General features: G+C 41.4%; 1 protein-coding gene across 3 annotated transcripts in view; it reads left to right on the forward strand.

Annotated features, from left to right (window-relative positions):
* The first annotated feature begins 208 nt into the window (after positions 1-208).
* BICD1 (BICD cargo adaptor 1) overlaps positions 209-22,061 on the forward strand; it is a 246,732-nt gene continuing 224,879 nt past the window's right edge. The window contains exon 1 of one of the 3 annotated variants that reach the window (XM_043562944.1): positions 209-1,493. In XM_043562944.1, coding sequence (XP_043418879.1) covers positions 1,281-1,493 — 213 coding nt within the window. In that variant the 5' untranslated portion in view covers positions 209-1,280. The remainder of the gene's footprint in view (positions 1,494-22,061) is intronic. The other 2 variants (XM_043562942.1, XM_043562943.1) reach the window with 2 other exon arrangements.

Consider the following 22,061-nt stretch of genomic DNA (forward strand, 5'->3'; position numbering starts at 1 on the left):
CGTATAGAGGGAAATTTCATGCAGTTTTGCTTTATTGAAGAATCAGTAGAGTCATGAAATAATAGTTCCCAGAGGCTTACTGGGTGCCTGCATTACAGATCTCTTTTTCGGAACAGATGCCGATCTTGAGGCAAACTGGGCACAGGACCCCTGTGCGAGGGCAAGCAATCTTTAGCGAAGACTCTCTGCAGGGGTAATAAGGCTATTCGGTGACAGAGTGAGGTGAACCAGGCCAAGCTGGAGAGCGGAAGGGAGGGAAGGCGGAGGGGGTGGTGGTGGAAGCGGGCGCCTGGGGGCGCGTCTGGCAGGCACTGGAACCCAGCGCTGGTTTGGGTGCCGGAGGCTGCGAGCCCAGGGGGCGAGAAGGATGCGCGGGCCCGGAGCGCGTTAGTTACCGTTTGCTTTTCTTTGGGGAAGGCGCCGAAGGTCTTAGAGCAGGTCCCTGAGCTTGCGCTCACGTCGCAGCGGCAGAGCAGGGGCGTCCCCGCCACTCTCGGGGGCTGCGCGTCCGCGGGGCAAAGCCGTGCGAGGAACTCCCGCCCGCAGCGAGCCGAGCAGGGAGGAGGCTCCCCCCGCGCGCGTCCCGCCGCCTTCGCCTTGGCCTCTGGCCCGCGCTCCCCCCGCCCGTGCAGCCGGCGGCGGCAGCGGCGGTGGCCCCGCGCGCCCGGCGGGAGGCGCCTGGGGATGTTTCCGTCGGTTCCTTCCCTCCCCCCGCGCTGACTCCATCCGCCTCCCCGCCCCCTGCTCGGAGCCGGGGCCAGGCGCGAAGGGAGGGAGCGGGCCCGAGACTGCATCATTCCGCACCGGCTGCAGCACAGCCAGAGGGAGCAGGTGGAGCGAGCGAGCGAGACGCGAGCCGGAGCGCGCCAGGCCCCGGGGAGACTGCAGTGACGCTGCCCCGGAGACATGGCGGCCGGGCGCCTCTGAATAAGCAGAATCCGGAGCCCCTCGTCGTCCGCGGCCGCCGCAGCCCAGGCCATGCCGTACGGCTGCTGAGCGCACGCAGGGGCCGGCCCAGAGGACACATGCGGCAGCGGCTGCCGCCTCGCCCCTGATCCTCTCCCTGCGTTCTCCATGTTGCATTCCTCCTCAGTTTCTCGGGCTGTGTAGCCGCTGCCGCCGGGAGCAGCAGTCAGGGCATCGCTCCTCTCCGCACGTTCACCCAGCCACACTTTTCCATTTTTACCCTTCCCTCCCCACCGCCTTCACCCTTCCCCCCTGCCTGCCTCCCATCCATCACCCCACCCCGACACCCCCTCCTGCCTCCATCCGCCGGGGCTATGGCCGCAGAAGAGGTATTGCAGACTGTGGACCATTACAAGACTGAGATAGAGAGGCTGACCAAGGAGCTCACAGAGACGACCCACGAGAAGATCCAGGCTGCTGAGTACGGGCTGGTGGTCCTGGAAGAGAAGCTGACCCTCAAACAGCAGTATGACGAGCTGGAGGCAGAGTACGACAGCCTCAAGCAAGAGCTGGAGCAGCTGAAAGAGGTGAGTTGCCTGTCACCTCATCCCTGCTCGGCCCCCGTCCCCCCACCCCCAACGCCCACTCATCATGTACACAGAAGTCGGGAAGGATGCGGCTGGAAGGAATGTTTCTTCATCTTAGGGTCCTTTGTTGATAAGAGAGGATTGAAAGAGTCCATTGTCCCCCCCCCCCCCCCCGAGAAAAATTGCCCAGGAAATGAATGTATAAGCTGGAATTCGAGAGGCAGTGGCCCTTCAGGCTGTGGGGGAGGGACATTCAGAAGTCTTCAAGTCTTAGCACTCTGAGGCGACCTTCTGCTGGGTTGGAATGTGTAAATCCAACTTCTCAAAACTGCTGTTATTTCAAACCTGGGTTCCAGCGACAATCCCATAATCCACAAAGGCGATGAGTAGGTTTGTGCTGAGGGACCCACAATTTAAGGATGTAGGATCTATGCTACCTCAGCCTTCTGAACGTAACCACTCCTTGATGCAAGAGGGGACTGTTATTAGAAGAACTCCCCGCCAATCCCATTTGACAAAGTCTGGGCAATCTTCATTCTCCTTGACTTTAGTTATTCTTGTCATGGGCTGCCTGAGAAAAACAACTCCGCTGGATGATCCCACTGCCTTGATTTCACTTCTGAGTGAGGCAGAGCCATGCCCAAGTCCTGTAAGGTCACCCTGACCAGGGAGGATTTAAACTCCCTTACAAATGGTCTGAATGGTAGGTAGCAAATACATGGGTGGCTGTCCATATCAAACGAGCCTCTTCTGTTTGAAGGGACTGTGTTTATAAAATGCGTAACACTTGTCCTTTGTAGTCTTTTCGTATTTGGCTTTTTTAAAAGACTGGCTAATGTTTTGGAAGAAAATAATGGGTATGCTTTGATGTCCTGTCAAGCACTCATAAGCATATACATACTGTTGAAGGAACTCAGTCTATTTTACCCGATTCCTGAAGCACTATGGGTAGCAACTCACTGGTTATAAATTTAAATGTACCCACTGCTTTTCAATGTGGCAAGTCTTTATTTTTAGGTGCATTTTGGCATTTAAAGTGTTATTTCTAAATTTAGTATGTATTATTGAAGATGTTTTCTTATCATGTACTCACTTTTTCAGAAGGCATCTGTTTTATGTTGTTACAGTTAAAAAACATGGTTTATGACCTGTCTAATGAACTTGCCTTCTAACTTAGTACGTAATATGGCCAACACTTATACTTTCAGGTATGTCTAATTTTTATTCTGATGCCTAAAAGCCAACTAATAAACATACAGTGAACACCCCAACTAGACACCTGATCTTTGTGTATCAGGCTGTTAATTTTGAGTTCATGTTTTTCTTACCATGGACATGTCTGTTCTTAACAACAGCTGGGCTTACTGGTATTGTCCAACTTAGATTAGGTCTGATGTGTTTAAATTCAGCAATGCTAAACCTTGTGAAGTCAGGAAACAGGATAGTGATTGTAATTCTCAGAGATGTTTTGATGTTTACACCCGTCAACACTGCTTTGCCAAGACGAGGAAGTGCAAACCAGGCAGTGGTAAGCTATCACCTCCTTGATAAAGGAGGTAGACTTCATTTAATGAAGTATTACTGTTAACTGACCTTCCTGCTTGATTTAAACAACGTTTCTAAGGATATTTCTGTGTCATTTGCACTTAGCCTGCATAGTAAACCATAATGCAATTGTCTTTGCCTTTACTAGACCATGAGCTCTTAAGGCAAGGAATCTGTCTTAATTTACTTTGCATCTAAAGCCTTTAACAAAGCCTAGCACATAGTAAGTGTGTAATAAATATTTTGTGGAAAAATAAATTTATACTGGAAGAAGGTACACCTTTATCAAACATTCACTAGTCAGTATTGGTTAGTGTCAGAGAAAGACTAAGAAAATTAGGAGGTATGGGAACTGTTATTGAAACACTATATTACTATCATCAACAATAATGGGGAAAATGAGAAAAAACATTTTGTGAGCATGGTATAACAGTGGTTTCTTAATAAAGAATGATACAAATAGTAGTTATAAATTTTTTTCTTTAAAAATGTAAGGCGTATTTTGTTCTATATAGCAGGAGGTTAATAAAAAATTTATCGTGATTATTTTTACCAGATGATACTCATGTACATATGTATTTTAAGTTGCACTCAGCATAAATTAATTCAGTGTTTTGATTCCTAATGAACTGTCTTAAGCAATTACATACAATTTATTTTAGAGTAATAAAAATAATCATTATATTTGATTGATAGACTAACCTGGTATTTTTATTCTTTAAACATAATGTACACTTTAGTTGGGAATATTATTAAATGAGCTAAATCTGTCTCAATAATATTTCCTGTTTGAAAAGTAAATCCAGAAGAATTGTGCAAACAAAGATATCCCAATGATGATATCATATAGAAGCCATTTTTGAAAGACATGTTTTATGAGTGCTCTGATTTTTAAAAGGGAAGTTTTGTTCATTTTCAGGTGCATATAGGTGCATTTCAGGTGCAATGTTACATTTTATCTGTAAAGCCAAGTATAAAAATCTTTGGTTTATTTCTAGGCTCTTTCAACAACTATGATTCATTTAAAAATAATTGGTCCAGTTTATGGGAATATCAACAGAGAAAGACTGTACTGTTTTTCGAAGTTGAACATTAGTAATTTGTAGGGTAGCAATATGGCTCAGGCTTTACAGGTCATTTTGTTTTCAAGAGTCAGCACCCAACAATGTTGCTGCCCTCCTTCCCAGGCTGATTACCGCTGTGACAATAATGGAAATGAGCAGCATTGCCTGAAGATGTTCAAAATCAAGACAATGAATTCCTGAATGTTTTTCTAGTTATTTCTTCCCTTAGTCTAGATTGCTTTTTGACCTGGCCTGACATCATTTAGAGCTCTGCCCTGTGCCTACATCACTGTCTACATGACCCAAAAGAACACACTTAAAAAGAAAAGTACTAAGGATATGAAAAAAAAGAATGACTTCTGACATCGTCATAATGTTCTCGTTTTAATTATCTTTGGGGAGCTGGACAAAACCATATACCCGTTAGAATACGTGACCATCATTTTATGATTTCACAAGTAATGCTTGCTTCTCAGTGACCTGAGGGGCACCCATGCCCAGTTATGTCCAGATCCTGCTGATTGTATGTTTGGGATGTGTATAAATCAGCACTGTGAGTGTCATTCAGGCCAAAATAGTGTTTGAAGAAGAGTCATAGTTCTAAAATAATTTTAAAACTAAAAATAGACATACATTAAAAAAAAACCCTAGAATTTAAGTTTGTTTATTTGTTTTTTGTTTTGTTTTGTTTCTTACTCAAAAAAATATTTGAAATTTAGAAAGTAGTAAAGTTGAGAAAGATCTCCTCAGAAAGGAATGATTCAGCATTCCTGATGGCATTTTAGAAAACATCCATGTGACATCTTTAGAAAAGTTTTGCAGCTAGGTTACAGTAGACTATGCACTAAGAATCTCCAACTCCCTTTTTTTGCTCATGTTCTCAACCCAGACACCAAGGATAGACCCCACTTGCTGAAGAAGCACTTTGTGGGCAATGGGCAGCTTTTCTTCCTGGCACCGATTTTATGATTTTTCAGGGCTATGGTTAAATCATTCAAGGAGTAAACATTGAACTCACACACTTTTTAGAGACTGTCACATTAGGGACCTGAGGAAAGCCATTAAATTACTTTGATTCATCTTTAAACAGAACGTTTTTTCTTCATATGCTTGTTGTATATTCTAAATCATGAAATCATACTGTGGTGGGAATCCCTAGATTTCACTTCCCATCTATAAATAAACATAGAGAATGTTAATAATTCATTTACCTAAGCTAATATTTTCTTGCTCACTGTTTTTTCAAAAAAGAAATATTTATTTTTGTTATCAAGTTAATTAAAACATCTAAAATATATCAATGTAGGGTGCCTAGGTGGCTCAGTTGGTTGAGCATCTGACTTCTGATTTTGGCTCGTGATTCCAGGGTTGTGGGATCAAGCCCCGTGTTGTGTGCCAAGTGTAGAGACTGCTTGGGATTCTGTCTCCCTCCCTTTGCCCCTCTGCCCCTCTCCCCCACTCACGTGCTCTCTTTCTCTCTCTCTCTCTCAAAAAAAAAAAAAGAATGATACTTTAAAAAAGTATATGCACATACATTTTTGGAAAGTATTTACAAACAACCTCAACAAACAACACAATCACTTTCAATCATATTTCTTCCTTTCTTTTTTTTTTTTGATCTAATTGCTCTAACTTGCACCCTTCTTTTTATTTCAACTCAAAATTTCATCTCTGGCAAAGTTATTTCTCAGATATCATTTAGCAAGTTGTTATATCTTTAATCACACTCACTATGCTTGTATGAACAGGTATGGTAACCATGGTTGGGCAATTTTTTTGGATTTGCATGTTTGTGAATATTCTACTATATCATTCCCTTAAATACAGTTGTACTTTATGGACATCGCATTCCAAATTTGAAAATATGATGGCTACTTGCATGTTGAAATATACTGTAAAACATAATGTTGTACCTGTAAATATGGCTTTGAAGGAGAGGAAGGCATGAAGAGATGCACTCACAATAATTCATTGTGCTGAAGGAGAAGACGTGTGAAGTCAAGTGGCAAGAGTTGAAATTGGAAAGTGGCAGGAGCTACATTTTGCCTTGAAGATGGGGAGCCATTAAAAGGAAATGAAAAGAAACACTTTGTAACTGTATTTGGTGCCTTATATCTTATTTGATATTCAAAGTAATTCGAAGACTTACTGCTCATTTTTACAGATAAAAAATAGCAAAAATAATAAAGTGTTTAATTATGTACAAAGCTCCATTTAGGACTAGGCATTTTGCATGTCTTATCTCTGATTCTTACAGCGATCTTTTTATGAGGTAGATATTACTCAAATTATGCAGAAGAGGAAAGTAGGTTTTAGGTTAAGGATTCTTCTCAAGGCTGCCAAACTAAGTGGTGAAACCTGGTTTAGGAAGAAGCCCATTTTCTTCTCACCGCACCATACCACCCGGGAAGGTGGTACACGTCCATCACAAGTGTGGTTTAGAAAGTCCCATGGGGCGCCTGGGTGGCGCAGTCGGTTAAGCGTCCGACTTCAGCCAGGTCACGATCTCGCGGTCTGTGAGTTTGAGCCCCGCGTCGGGCTCTGGGCTGATGGCTCAGAGCCTGGAGCCTGTTTCCGATTCTGTGTCTCCCTCTCTCTCTGCCCCTCCCCTGTTCATGCTCTGTCTCTCTCTGTCCCAAAAATAAATAAACGTTGGGAATAAAAAATTTAAAAAAAAAAAAAAAAAAAAAAAAAAAAAAAGAAAGTCCCAGCGTTGGCTCTAGAGGGTGGATTGGAGCTGTGCGGGAACGGTAGGGATGGTGAGGAGGGGTCACACCTAACAGCCCTTCAGGAGGTGTAGGGTGGAACCCAATGCTGGGTGACTAGATGTGGAAGGTACGGGAAAGAATAGAGTGGAGTATTTTCTTAGGATGTGTAGAAGGTGGTTCCATTTACAAAGGAAGGTGCTATGGGGTAGAGCACTTTTAGAGGGTAAGGTTGATGGCCAAGGCATATGAGTCCTTTTAATTCATGTTTTCTTTGAGGGGAGGCATAAGTTCCATGAGACAATCCAGTACTCAACCCTCAATTTAATAAAACAAATGAGTAATTTGTGCAATTAGTCACCATTTCATTCAGACCTAATTTCCAGAACACAGAAGACATGAACAACTTAACAGTGTTTTCACCAGTTTGACTGCATTTTGAATTAGGAGATTTGAAAATTAATAAACAATGGGCAAAGAAGCTGGGCTGACACAGTGAGGGCCCAGAGGTCAGCCTAAGTGGAAAACAGTCCTTGCTGACCTCTTCAGTTAGAGAGGGGCCTGGGAGAAACAGCTCACACCCCTTGCTGACTGAAAACTTGAAATTGCATTAGTGTTTTGTTTTGTTTTGTTTTGTTTTTATTTGAGAGAGAGAGAGAGAGCATGTGAGCAGGGAGCGGGACAGATGTAGAAAGAGAATTCTAAGCAGGTTCCACACTCAGTGTGGAGCCTGACATTGGGCTTGATCCCACAACCCTAGGATTATGACCTGAGCGGAAATCAAGAGTCAGATGCTCAATCGACTGAGTCACCCAGGCGCCCCTTTTGAATTTAAGTTTTTTTTCCTTTCCTTTTTTGGTGACAAGAGTTTGATTGCTCCTTCAGAATTATGATTCTGTAATTACAACAACTTATGACAACAATCCAAGTTAGGTAAAATCATATACAAATTAATAGTTTCTCCTTTCTCTCCTCCCAATTCTGTCTGTATTTCTAATACTTTGATGAGTATTCTTTTATACTTGTTTTAAATGTCTTTAAACATAAATCCATTGACAGGGTTGTTCCTATTCCTTTGTTTTTATAAAAATGGGGTCACTTTATACATATTACTTCGCAACCTGCTGTCTTTCATTTAACACTGTATCCTTTTAGAATGCAGATTTTTCTAGAGCAGGGCTACCCTTTTAAGGCACTGATGTTGCAAGTGTGAAGAAAATTGGACTGCGTAGAGAAGAAAACCAGAGAATCTCAGGGAGGGTGGGTGACTCTGGGGGCTTGGAGGGAGCAGGTGGCCCAGCTTCTGCCCTGAGGATGGCTCTGGTGCTGAGAGAGAGAAAATAAGTGCAGGCGTGTGTAAAACAAATGGATGGTGTTTGTTGGGTTGTCCTGTGGCAGGCCCGTGTGATAATACCAAGGAAAAAGATGGAAAGTCTTGTGGGTGAATTAGCAGCAGTTTTGATTCTTGTCTTCTTGGCTGACGATGGAGCTATGTGTATCAGCATAATAGGTGGCTAGGTTCCATGGCCAGCAAGAGCTGGTCCTGCAGTGTGACTGCATCCTGTCCATACTGGGTCTTGGTGAGAAGCCAAGATGATTCAGACAATTGGGCCTCTTTATGCTCTCCCATCTTTGCCCCGTGATAATTGAGTTTTGAGATAGTTGGTTAGGCTCTTCCACAGCACCTCATATTTGGCATGTCATGAAGTCGATGGGGATCAGTGGGTACAAGACAGGAGATTGTTTGGCAAAAGAGTTCTTCCTTATTACAATGAAAAAGAATAGAAGAATGACAATTGGCCTTTTCCTTCTGGGATTTAATTATTTTGTCTATAAAATTAAGGGGTTGGGATAGATAATTTCTATGATTTTTTGCAGCTCTAAATTTCTGTGATGCTGTGTTTTAGAGTTACCTTGTCTACTTATTTTATCTACCTGTCCTTTACTTTTCAAATTCATTCTAATTTTTTTTTTTTTTTTACAAAATACAGAATGATCTTATGTAATTACAGTAATGTTTACCTAGCCTTTAGGGATGTGCATCAGCTGTTTTTGGTATTTTTCATCCTATCTATTTTTGCTCTGGTCACTCACTTCTAGCCAGGATAATCCACTTGTTTTCACACTTGTATTCTGTCCATTTATTTATTTATTTATTTATTTTTAATAATTCACAGTTTTCCTTTCCTTTGATACCTGGCCCAAATTCCTTTTCCTTCTGGATTCACTTTAGTTCTTTAATCATATCTATATTGTTATAGAACTGATTCATTGAGTTTATTTCATTGACATATTTGTACTTGGCTTCAGAGAGCAGAACCATGGCCCAGTGGGTCTCTGGGAGCCAGATTTGGGGCCCAAATCAAGAACTAACAAGTACAGGTGTCCAATAATGGAATGAGGCAGCTTTCTTTAGGAAGTAGTGAGCTCCCTGTCACCAAAAAAATTTAAGGAAAGGCTAGGCAACCACATGCTAGAAACACTGTCTGGAAGGTTCATACTTAGAAAGGAGTTTATGTAGAATGATCTCCAAGTTTCCCCCCAACCCAATCTGAGTTTTTTGATTTTATCATTTCATGTGTTCCAAGTAATTTCATACGTTTATGTGTTTTTATTTTTTATTTTAATTTTTTTATTAAAAAAATTTTTTTTTCAACGTTTATTTATTTTTGGGACAGAGGGATACAGAGCATGAACGGGCGAGGGGCAGAGAGAGAGGGAGACACAGAATCGGAAACAGGCTCCAGGCTCTGAGCCATCAGCCCAGAGCCCGACGCGGGGCTTGAACTCACGGACCGCGAGATCGTGACCTGGCTGAAGTCGGAGGCTTAACCAACTGCGCCACCCAGGCGCCCCCGTTTATGTGTTTTTAATATGCTCTTCCCCATGACTAGATAACAGTGTTTCCAACTTGGTTACATTTTTCTGTTTAATGTTTAGCATTTTGCTGTATTTCTGACTTTGAATATTTGGAATGTTTTCAAAGTATATCAAAACTTTATCTTAATTTTGATTTATGTTTTTCTTGATTTTCAATAGGAAACATGCATAATAAAGAATTTAAGGTGACTACATCTGTAAATTTGGGGTAATATCCATGAAACTTTGTATAGTTTGAAGCTATATGGTTACATTGAGGGGGAGCGGTCCATAGCCTCTAGAGTATTTGTTTTCGTACACACACACACAGTGATATATTTTGTCATTTACACTTAGTTCAGTATTTTGTATCTGCACTGTCAACTGTTTTCATTAGGTAGCAATCTGAGTTTTTGTTTTGCTTTAGATTGCCCATGCCTGTTGTTGTGTTTCAGTTATCCATTCAAAAGTTTGTATTGAGTGGCTACTATGTTGGGCACTATGCCACATGGTGAAGATACAGTGTTGAGCAAGACAGACAAGATGGAGGTGCCTGAATGGAGCTTATGTTTCAGACCTGGGAGAGATTCCACAATCACACAGTCAGGATGTGAGAAATGCCACAAGTGAAGAGATGGAGACTGGCTAGGGATGGTGTGATCAGGAAAACCTCTCTAGGAGGTGATGGTTGAGCCCGGACCTGAATGATGAAGGGCCCATCCTGTGGAAGAAGGGATTTTGAGGAAGGGGTACAAGTACAAAGATCATAGAACTCTGTTTGTAGTTGTTAGGGGAAATGATGGGTCACCATGCCTTGTAAGTATAGCCATTTATATTTGAAAAGTGACCGTTTATAAAGTACTATATTATCTTTAGAGTTTTGGATGAGATTTTGGGTCTCAGCATAGGAAGTGTGTAAGCAAAGCCTAAATATGCTCTCTGGGATCTTCTTTTGGAAGAGTTGGGTCAGAATCAGTGACTTTCTATACGGACTACTCATTAGGGTCATCTGGGTGATTTACAAAAATACTGCTGCCTTGACCCCATGATCCCACTCCGGCTTCCCCCCTGGGCAGTTCAGAGTCTTTGGGGGTGAAGCCGGGGCTTTGTTTTGTTAACCCGTCTCCCCTTATAGGTACAGTTAGGGCTGAGAACCTCTCCTAGAAACTTCCAACTCTAGGACTAAATGACTATAGGAATAGAAGTGTTCTGTAAGAAAAGCTGGGAAGTTATGAGCTAATATGTAAACCTTAATTGCACAGTCTTTTTACTTCTCCAGTTTCTGAAAACTAAAACACTGTAGGGGCACCTGGATGGCTCAGTCAATTAAGTGTCTGACTTCAGCTCAGGTCATGATCTTGCGTCTGTGAGTTCAAGCCCCGCGTCGGGCTCTGTGCTAACAGCACAGAACCTGGAACCTGCTTCAGGTTCTGTGTCTTCCTCTCTCTCTGCCCCTCCCCCACTCACGCTCTTCTCTGTGTCTCTCAAAAATGAATAAACAGTAAAATAATTAAAAACAAAAAACTAAAACACTGTAAAGTGTTTCAGAAGACCAACAGATATCATCAAAAACTTAACTGCGTTAGACAGAAATGTATGTTAAATGAGACTGTGTTTATTTTTATATACTCTAGGGTTCTTTAAAGTTTACTTTAAAAGTTGTCTTCCTTTGGGGCGCTTGGGTGGCTCAGTCGGTTGAGCGTCCGACTTCAGCTCAGGTCACGATCTCGCGGTCCACGAGTTCGAGCCCCGCGTCCGGCTCTGGGCTGATGGCTCAGAGCCTGGAGCCTGCTTCCAATTCTGTGTCTCCCTTTCTCTCTGCCTCTCCCCTGTTCATGCTCTGTCTCTCTCTGTCTCAAAAATAAATAAAAAACGTTAAAAAAAATTTTTAAAAAAAGTCTTCTTTGTTGAATCTGTTTTTTTTGCTTTATTCTGTTTGCAGTTGCTAATGCAAACTTTACAAGTTTATAAATAGAGAATTAAAAAAGAATTGCTTTGATTGATCTTTAACTTCTGGGGTTCTTTTTAAAATTATTAACGTTTATTTATTTATTTTGAGAGAGAGAGAGAGAGTGGGGGGAGGGAAAGAGAGAGAGGGAGACAGGATCTCAGGCAGGCTCCACACTGTCAGCGCAGAGCCTGACATTGGGCTCAGTTTTACGAACCATGAGATCATGACCTGAACTGAAATCAAAAGGATGCTTAATGGACTGAGCCACCCAGGCACCCCTGGGGTTATTTCCAATTGTTCTTTTGGTTATACATGCTCACTGTTTTCAAACAGTATTTTATGGAGAAAAAGCACTCTTCTAAAATGTAATATTTAACTGGTGTGTTTCTGTCTTTAAAATTAGAATTGAAAATAAGAAACCTGTTTACATTTATGGGAAGTACCCGGTGACAGTAATTTCCTTAAGAATGTTTGTTGCAGTTTGGCGTGGGTCTGTAATGGAAGGTTCAGAATGACGGGTCTTTGTTTTTCTCTTGCATACTGCAGACTAATGTGGAATCAAATGCCACTGCTGAAGAGGCCTTATCCATCACTTTTTGAAATTGAAAAAGGTTTATATTATAACGGATGTGTGTTGTTGATAAGTCTTACTGAGTGCCATTCTCTAGAAGGTTTTAGGAGATTTTTTTTTTTTTAAGTTGACCTCTGTGTGAGGTAACTAGATGGAGACAGGACTGGACATGACTTCTGTTGTTGAGCTGAAGATACTGTCATCTTGCACATTATCTTTTTGGCATATACAACCATTTTTTCCCGCTTTAAATCATAATGTGGCTTGCTTTCTGCTAATGCTGGCGTATGTGTGCAGAGCTTTTAAACCCAAAACCTCAAGTAAACATAATTAGGAAGGAAAGCAACCATTACAGAGGGGAAGAAAAGGGTATATTGCACTTGGAAACCAATTCTGAATACCTTTTGAATTGTTGGCTTTTTGGATTATTTAAAAAAAAAATTGATACTGGGGACTCCTGGGTGGCTCATTCGGTTAAGTGTCTGACTTCGGCCTGGCCAGGATCTCACAGTTTGTGGGTTTGAGCCCCGCATTGGGCTCTGTGCTGACAGCTTGGAGCCTGCTTCGGATTCTGTGTCACTCCCTCTCTGCTCCTCCCCCTCTGGCACTCTGTCTCCCCCTCTCTCAAAAATAGACAAACATTAGGGGCACCTGGGTGGCTCAGTCGGTTAATCGGCCGACTTCGGCTCAGGTCATGATCTCGGGGTCCGTGAGTTCGAGCCCCGCGTCGGGCTCTGTGCTGACAGCTCAGAGCCTGGAGCCTGTTTAGATTCTGTGTCTCCCTCTCTCTGACCCTCCCCCGTTCATGCTCTATCTCTCTCTGTCTCAAAAATAAATAAACGTTAAAAAAAATTAAAAAAGATATGATACCGGTTCTTAAGTAGTGTTGGTAATTCAGAATTAACTATGGCTTAATGATCTTCTTTTAGTTAATATTTTAAAATAATTTAGGGGCACCTGGGTAACCCAGTCATTCATTGAGCCTCTGACTCTTGATTTTGGCTCAGGCATTATCCAGGGTTGTGGGACTGAGCCCTGCGTTGGGTTCTGCGATGAATGTAGAGCCTTCTTGGAGCCTCTCTCTCTCTTTCTCTCTCTCCCCCACCCCAAAAAAAAAGTCCACCTCCTTCAAAGAGGGGAGAACACATGGGCATACACACACACACACACACACACACACACACACACACACAAAATCATTTAGAACTAGAACCCTAAGACACGTCAGGGTGTCTGTCTTAATTACTGTAGTTACCATTATAAGCTTTTTTTTTTTCATTGTAGCAAAATAAAATACAATACCTTTGCAAGTAACTTTGAAGTGTTTGGGATAATATGAGCTATTATTTGCTAGAATTGAGACCAAGATCTCAAATCCACAATTATATTTTTAGACAATGGTCACAGTAAGACATATCAGGGAAAGACAATGAAAAGAACTTTATACCCATGAGGTTTTTGTCATCATTGAAAAAATTTTAAGTTGCATTTAAAAAAAAAGTTTATTTATTTTGAGAGAGAGGGAATGAGGGTGAGTAAGCAGGGAAGGGGCAGAGAGAGAGGGAGAGAGAGCATCCCAAGCAGGCTCCATGCTGAGAGCGTGGAGTGTGGAGCTCATTGGGGGGCTCAATCTTATGAGCCATGTGTGACCTGAACCAAAATCAAGAGTTAGGCACTTAACCCACTGAGCCACCCAGGCACCCCTTAAGTTGTATTTTAATTTGTGATACCCATGTGATTTAGAAATACAGAAAATGTACACCAGAGTAAATACTGTGAGCAGATCATTGCATAAATAATGGTTCATTCATTCTTCCTTACAATAATGATATATTTAGCACCTTCTATGTGTTAGGCATAGAACTGGATGCTGAGGATACACCAGAGAACAATTCCAACAGAAATCTTGGTGATGGAAGGAGACAAGGAGAGGGTAGTGTGGGGACAATAAACAAAATGAGTAAGTAAAATAGAATGTTAGATGGTCCTAAGTGGTAGAGAGAAAGAGCAGAGAAGAGGGAGATAGGCTTTGAAGTGGGAAAATGTTACTATTTCCAATAGTGTGGTCAGAGAGAGGCTCCTTGAGAGGGATGGCAAAGAGGCCACCTGACTGGCTGGGATTGAGTGAGGGGGGTGAATAGTAAACGAGGCAGAGAGGGAATGGGGGTTAAATGATGAATCAACTTTTAGGTTATTACCAGGACTATGCCTTTTGGTCTCAGTGAGATGGGAAACTTGAGAAGGATTTGGAGCAAAGGAGTCACAATGCTCTTTTTCCCCACATTGAGATAATCTGTGCATACTTTCAAGTAAGACTTAACTTCTTTTTGGGAAAAGGAATTTAAATTGAACTGGTAGCTCCTGAGATGTGACGCATCCTTTTTTAAAACTCTCCTCCATAGCAAGTATTTAATAGATATTTATGGTATTGCATTGATTGAGGCTGGAAAAAAATGATAAAGTTATTCAGGTATTTTATTTTCTTTTTAAAGAGTATTTATTTAAGTAATCTCTACACCCAATGTGGGGCTCGAACTCAAAACCCCAAGATCAAGAGTCACATGCTCTACACACTGAGTCAGCCAGGTGCCCCGGGTAGCCAATTATTTTGAAAAGAGGTTGGATTAGACCACTGTTTTAAAAATAACCATTTGTATCATGTCTCTGCCTTTTGGCTAAGATCAAGTGTAAAAATAGCCATTTGTTTGATTGATTAAACCAGTTCACTAAAGAGACACTGTGCTGACTTTTCTGGTTCCTTGTACCTGAATCTTTAACTTTCTTTTATTCTCTGTCTCTTATTCTAGACCTTTTGAACCATCCAGTAGATCTCAGTCGAAGGTGACAGAAAGACAATTTCAACATTCTATTATAGATTCTGTGTTATGGTTGATATCCTACTTTCTGAGACACTGGAATGGATGCTAGTCATTATTTCATTCATTTGTATATTAAAAATTTATTTAATGTTTATTCATTTTTGAGAGACAGAAGGAGACAGAGCGTGATCATGGGAGGGGCAGAGAGAGAGGGAGACACAGAATCCAAAGCAGGCTCCAGGCTCTGAGCTGTCGGCACAGAGCCCAATGCGGGGCTCGAGCTCACACATCAAGAGATCATGAGCTGAGCCGAAGTCAAATGCTTAGCTGACTGAGCCACCCAGGCACCCCTACATATTAAATTTTTTTTAGTTGAAGTATATTTGGCATACAGTATTGTATAGGTTCAGGTGATTTAACATTTATATACATTTATATACATGGTGAAATGATTACCATGATAATCTGGCCACTATCTGTTACCATGTGAAGTTGTTGCCTATTATTATGTATGTTCTGTACTGTATGATGCACGCTGTATCCTCATGTCTTGCTTATTTTATAATTGGAAGTTTGTATTAAATATTTAGAGAGGATCAGTTGTATGCTAAGCATTATGGTTGTTATATGAAAATGAGGAAGACACAGTGTCTATGTATTAAAAAAAATTTTTTTAAGTTTATTTATTTTGAGAGAGAGAGAGAGAACACGGATAGGGGAGAGACAGAGAGAGAGGAAGAGAGAGAATCCCAAGCAGGCTCTGCACTGTCAGCACGGAGCCCGATGTGGGGTTTGAACCCACAAACTGCAAGACCATGACCTGAGCTGAAACCAAGAATCAGGTGCTGAACCTACAGAGCCACCTACGTGCCTCGAAATGGTCTATATTTTTAAGTTAGTTATTTACTCTTGGTAGCAACAGACATGAACAAAGGTGATTATGATACTTTATTGGAAAGGTCATGGGCTTTTTTTTTAATGTTTGTTTCTTTATTTTGAGGGAGAGAGAGCATGTGTGCAAGAGCGGGGGATGTGCAGAGAGAGAGAGAGCAAGAGCAAGAGCAAGAGAGAGAGAATCTGAAGCAGGCTCCTCACGGTCAGTGCAGAGTCTGAAGTGGGGCTTGAACTCACAAACTGCAAGATCATGACCTGAGCTGAAATCAAGTCAGACGCTCAAATGACTGACCCACCCAGGCGCCCCAAGGTCATGGGCTTTTGAGTCAGAGTGCTGTGTGATCTTAACACTTAAAACTCTATGAACCTCACTTTCTTCTTCTGTAAAATAGGGAAAGATATTAACTATGGGTGTTAAAGAAAAATCCCTGTGAGGGATGTAAAAGAGTCCTTGACACATAGTAAACACCTGATAAATGATGGATGTGTTGGGGATGATGATGATAATAATAAAATAACAATAAAAACAGTAACGTGTTGGCTGTGCTTGATAGGATACTGAAGTGGAGGGCAGCAAAGTTAACTGAAAAGAATCAGAGAAAGCTTCCTGATTGAGGCAACATGTGAGAGGGCATTGAAGAACAAGTAGGGCTTTATCAGGCAGCTGAGAGGGCAGAGTCATTCAGTAAGATGGAAACCACCTGCAAAGGAGGGAAGGTTGGAGGGACTGACGCTTCTCAGCTGTGGTGGCTGCAGTAGGTGGTGTTTGAAATGAGATAAGAGGTGGGGGGTGAGCCTGGGGAGATGGTTTGGGGCCAGATGGGGAAAGGTCTTCTAATGAGGTTGTCAGTCCCCACCAGCCAAGGCCTTGGTGCTGACTGTGATGTCTGCCATGAGAAGGCTCTGCCAGTGACAGCAGGCTCAGCCACCCTGGAGGAAGGTACCTCTAACAAATCAGGGGGCTGGAAGTATCTGCTGTTTGTATGTGCTCTGTGGGGTATGTTTTAGGGTTTGTTTTAGCCTCATGGCTTTTTGTGAATCTGAGAGTGGCAGCTTCCCGGTCTTTTACCGCCATTGTGGTCAGGTCGCCTAATTGCCTGTTAGTTTGGGCCTTCAGCGCCCACTGTCTCTTCACGGCATTGGGCTGGTGCTGCTCCTCATGGTCCTGATCTCTCACATCCCCCTCGCATTCCTGACTCTGTCAGCTCTGAGAGCCACTAGTGTCCTGCAGTCTTGACATAGATCCTTTAAAAAAAAATTTTTTTTTAAGTTTTAAATTTTATTTAAACCCAAGTTAGTTAACATCTAATGTAATAATGGTTTCAGGAGAAGTTGACATAGATTCTAATCTGTTGGTCAAGCCTTTGGATATGTTAAGCTCTGTCCATACCGGACTTGAACATTCTCTGCCATTGGGTTTTGCTAATTAAATTTAATTGCTGTTTTCCTCCTGTCGTCTTTTCTCTCAGTTGCCATTGATTCAGGTTCAGCCTTCCTTTTGCTTCTCCTCTGGGACAATCTCTCTTACAACTTGTGAACAGGAGCAGGTCACTTATGGGGAAGTTCAGGAGCTTAAACTATTCTAATGCTATGAGGAAAGTCTTGAAAATTTCCAAGCAGGAAAATAATATAATTAGTTTTGTATATTTTTAAAGTTTATTTATTTATTTTGAGATGGGGGAAGGGAGAAAAAGAGAAAGAGAGAGAGAGAACCCAAGCAGGCTCCACACTGTCAGTGCTGAGTCTGTTTTGGGGCTCCATTCCACAAACTGTGAGATCATGACCTGAACCCCAATCAAGAGTTGGGTGGTTAATTGACTGAGGCACCCAGGCATCCAGGTTTATATTTTAAAATTGTGATTTTTGGTTTTTGATTCTGGCAGTACAGTGGTCTAGGACCTCTGACTAACCCTTCTGCTGGAGACAGTTAAAGATACTTGATAACATATAACACTATCCTTTAAAATGCACAAGTGAATTGGCTATTTCGGAAGGATTCTCAGAGGCTAAAACTGAATTAAAGCGGAAACCCTTAGAACTAAGTAGTACATCAAAGCTGACTTTGGCTTTGAGTGCTTTTGCTGAATCAGGTAAAAATGAGCATTGTTTCTGTGGGTTGCTTGGGGTAGAGAAAATAGGAGAGAGAAAAAACCTAATGTCCTTCTAAGTTTGAGGCCCAAAGGACTTAATGCTCAGTGTAAGGGACAATTGGATATATTGTCCTTCCCCACCTCCATCACCTGACTACATGAAAAATTGGGTCTTTTTCCTCAGATTTCCTATTATCCACAATTGGTTCTCACCATAGACTGCAGATTGTTCACACAGAATGTATGTGTATGGAGGGGATGAATCCAAAAAATCTTAAGGTCCTAAAGTCAGAATTTAGAATGATTCCAGGTTGGTCATGCCTGCAGACATCTGTCAGAAGCAAATACAGACCTGCTCTAAGAAACCTACTGACATGATAGGTTAGAAAGAATCAACACAGATAATATTCTGAAAAATACGAAGGGTGCCTGGGTGGCTCAGTTGGTTAAGTATCAGACTCTTGATCTCAGCTCAGGTCTTGATCTCAGGGCCGTGAGTTCAGGCTCCATGCTGGGCTCCACACTGGGTATGAAGCCTACTTTAAAAACAAACAAACAAACAAATAAATAAATGGCAAAATATACAAGGAGCAAGGCACCTTTGGCTCCACATCTTTGTCATTACCTTTTAAATTTAAATTTATTTATTTTTATTTGAGAGAAAGAGAGGGAGAGAGAGAGAGGAAGGGAGAGAGTCATAAGCAGACTTGGGGCTCAATCCCACCACCCTAGGATCATGACCTGAACTGAAATCAAGAGTTGGATGCTCAACCGACTAAGCCACCCAGGCATCTCCTGGTCATTACTTTGTACTGTTAAACTTTAGGATATTTGCCTCACTGGTAGATGTGAAAGTTATCTCATTGTAGATTTGGTTTGCATTTTGGAGATTGTTAATGAGGGTAAGCATCTTCTTAGATGTTTACAAGTATTTATGTTTCCTCATTATTGAAAGGACTTTTTTTGTGTCTTTTGCCCATTTTTCTATTGGGGTTGTTTATGTTCTTTTTACCCATTTGTAGGAGTATATCTGTGTTGTGTAGACTAAGCCTTCTCAGTCATATAAGCCAGAAATCTCTTCCTAGTTTGTGCCTTGTCTTTTGACAGTTTCTGGGGTGTCTTTGATGAGGAGAACTTCATAATTTTAATTTGGTTGACTTATTACTTTTATGTTGATACATTGTGTGTTTTTTTACGTTTATTTATTTATTTTGAGAGAGAATGAGCGAGAGAGCTGTCAGCATGGAGCCCGATGCAGGGTTCAATCTGATGAGCTGTGAGATCACGACCTGAGCCGAAGTTGGATGCCCAACTGACTGAGTCACCTAGGTGCCCCTATAATAACATTCTTAATAGCTGGTGGAATACTTCTTCCTATTTTTCTCTTCTTTAGAACCCATTGGTTTTAGGAAGTCTTCTTTGCTCTCATTGACTCTTTGCTTTGATAGGCTTTCAACGTTTACGAGGAAACAACAAGTGAATGAGGGCAGATCACACCATTTCTATCTCACCAGTAAGTGTTAAGGAGAAGGATGCCAAGTGTTTGGTTGTGGTTGTCCTAGACTTTGCATACATTTTTATAAGCAAAGCAGGCAAGCTCCAGAAAAGGAACTAAATTGTCTAATTAGATGTTACTAGAAAACTTAATGGGACCTGTGCTCTAATTCTTAAAAAGTCACTTGGGACAAAAATATTATTTAAGGGCTTTTCATAAAGTATTAAAGATATAAGTTCGAATCCCTTTTTGGTTTTTGAGCAAGCACATGCATATTTCTAACTTAAGCATCTGGAATATCTTACTACCTGAAGCTCTGAAAATTCTTCCTTTGGTTATTTTCTTCTCATGACAGTTGTTGGAAAAACAAACTTGTAGACTACTTTCCAATTCACGGGTCTACTTAGGTATAAATAACATCATAATACCATAAAATTTAAAACTTTTATGGAAAGCGTCAGGTGAAGTATTACTTAAGTAGGAATTAACTTATTTTTTTATCATTTTACATGATTCCATTTATAGTACTATGAAAAATGTAATTGTTCCTCTTAAGTTGAAAAATTCATAGCATTACTTTTGTTCCGATAGTTTCAAACCAATAATTTTCTCTTATGTTTATAGCTTAATTACATTTTCAAGTCACAATATTTGACCTTTTCCCCTTCATAATATTAACTATATGAAGAAGAAAAGTTCAGCAATGCAGCATTATATGGAAACTCCCTCTTTAACATTACAAAATAAGATTTCTCCAGTCCCTTTTTCTACCCAAATCCTTTTCTTTTCTTTCTTTCTTTCTTTTTCTTTTCTTTTCTTCTTCTTCTTCTTCTTTTTTTTTTTTTTTTTGATATTTTTGAGAGCAAGAGAGAGACAGACAGATAGAGTGCAAGTGGGGGAGGAGCAGAGAGAGAGGGAGACAAAGAATCTGAAGCAGGCCTCATGCTCCGAGCTGTCAGCACAGAGCCCGATGTGGGACTTGAACCCACCAACCGTGAGATCATGACCTGAGCTGTAGTTGGGATGTCGAACCAACTGAGCCACCCAGGTGCCCCAATACTTTTCTTTTTTATCTTCATTTATCCCCTCCCTCCATTAACTTTACACTAGAATTTTGAGGATTTAATGGATCATTTAATGGATCAAATGAACTCTAATTAGGAGAAAATTCCTGAGAACACTTATTAAGTGTCAGTGTGGGGGAAATATTCCTAAGCAAGATTTGAAACTTGGAAACAAAAGACAGGACTGACACATTTGGTTACATAGAGATTAAAAAAAAAATGTGATAGACATTGTAAACAAAAGTAAAAAACAAGCAGCAGACTGGAAAGAAAATAAAGCAGTGTGGATGATTTACAAAGATTATTATCCCTAAAGTACAGTTCCTACAGGTCAACTGAAAACAATGATACAGTGGAAAAAAGGACAAAGACTAAATAGACAAACAGGAGGATTTGCAAATAATCAATAAACATCTGAAAACATGCATGATCATAGTAGTCCATGGATGCAGATTAATAATAGTGAGTTTTTTTGGGACGCCTGGTGGCTCAGTGGGTTAAGTCATAGCCTATTGATTTCAGCTGAGGTCATGATCTTAGCGTTGTGAGATGAACCCCACACTGGGTATGCTGAGCCTGCTTGGGATTTTCTCTCTCTCTTTCCCTCTCTCTCTTTTTCTCTCTCTCTGCCCCTTCCTTGCTTAGTCTCTCTTTCTCTCTCTCTCAAAATAAATAAATAGACCTATAAAAAAGAATAGTGAGTTTTCACTTTTTCACCAATCAACTTAAGAAGAGTTAAATTTTTTTTTAAATGTTTATTCATTTTTGAGACAGAGAGAGACAGAGCATGAACGGGGGAGGGACAGAGAGAGAGGGAGACACAGAATCTGAAACAGGCTCCAGGCTCTGAGCCGTCAGCACAGAGCCCGACGCGGGGCTCGAACTCACGGACCATGAGATCATGACCTGAGCCGAAGTCGGACGCCCAACCGACTGAGCCACCCAGGCGCCCCCAACTTAACAAGAATTTAAAATACTGATCATGTACAGCGTTGGAAAGGGTGTGGAAGTGTGAGCATTCTCCTACATTGCTTATGGGGGCATGAATTGCTATGAGCTTTGAGAATGGCATCTGGCAATCTTATTAGAATATAAAATGTAGTCGGTTAAGCGTCCGACTTCAGCTCAGGTCACGATCTCGTGGTCCGCGAGTTCGAGCCCCGCGTCGGGCTCTGGGCTGATGGCTCAGAGCCTGGAGCCTGCTTCTGATTCTGTGTCTCCCTCTCTCTCTGCCGCTCCCCCGTTCATGCTGTGTCTCTCTCTGTCTCAAAAATAAATGAACGTTAAAAACAAAAATTAAAAAAAAATAAATAAAATGCACACAGCACTTGGGCCCAACAGTCTCACATAAATCCTAGGTCATTGTATACCAGTCCCCAAATATCTCTTATCAAAGAAAAGCACTTAGCGTTTAGTATCTCCTACTCTAGACCCTATCCAAATATAGGTCATGTATGTGGGGAACATGACAGGAATCAAATTATACTTTCTTCTTTAACAGACTTCTATAT

The sequence above is a fragment of the Prionailurus bengalensis genome, chromosome B4 (genome assembly GCF_016509475.1).
Source record: "Prionailurus bengalensis isolate Pbe53 chromosome B4, Fcat_Pben_1.1_paternal_pri, whole genome shotgun sequence".
NCBI classification, from domain to species: domain Eukaryota; kingdom Metazoa; phylum Chordata; class Mammalia; order Carnivora; family Felidae; genus Prionailurus; species Prionailurus bengalensis.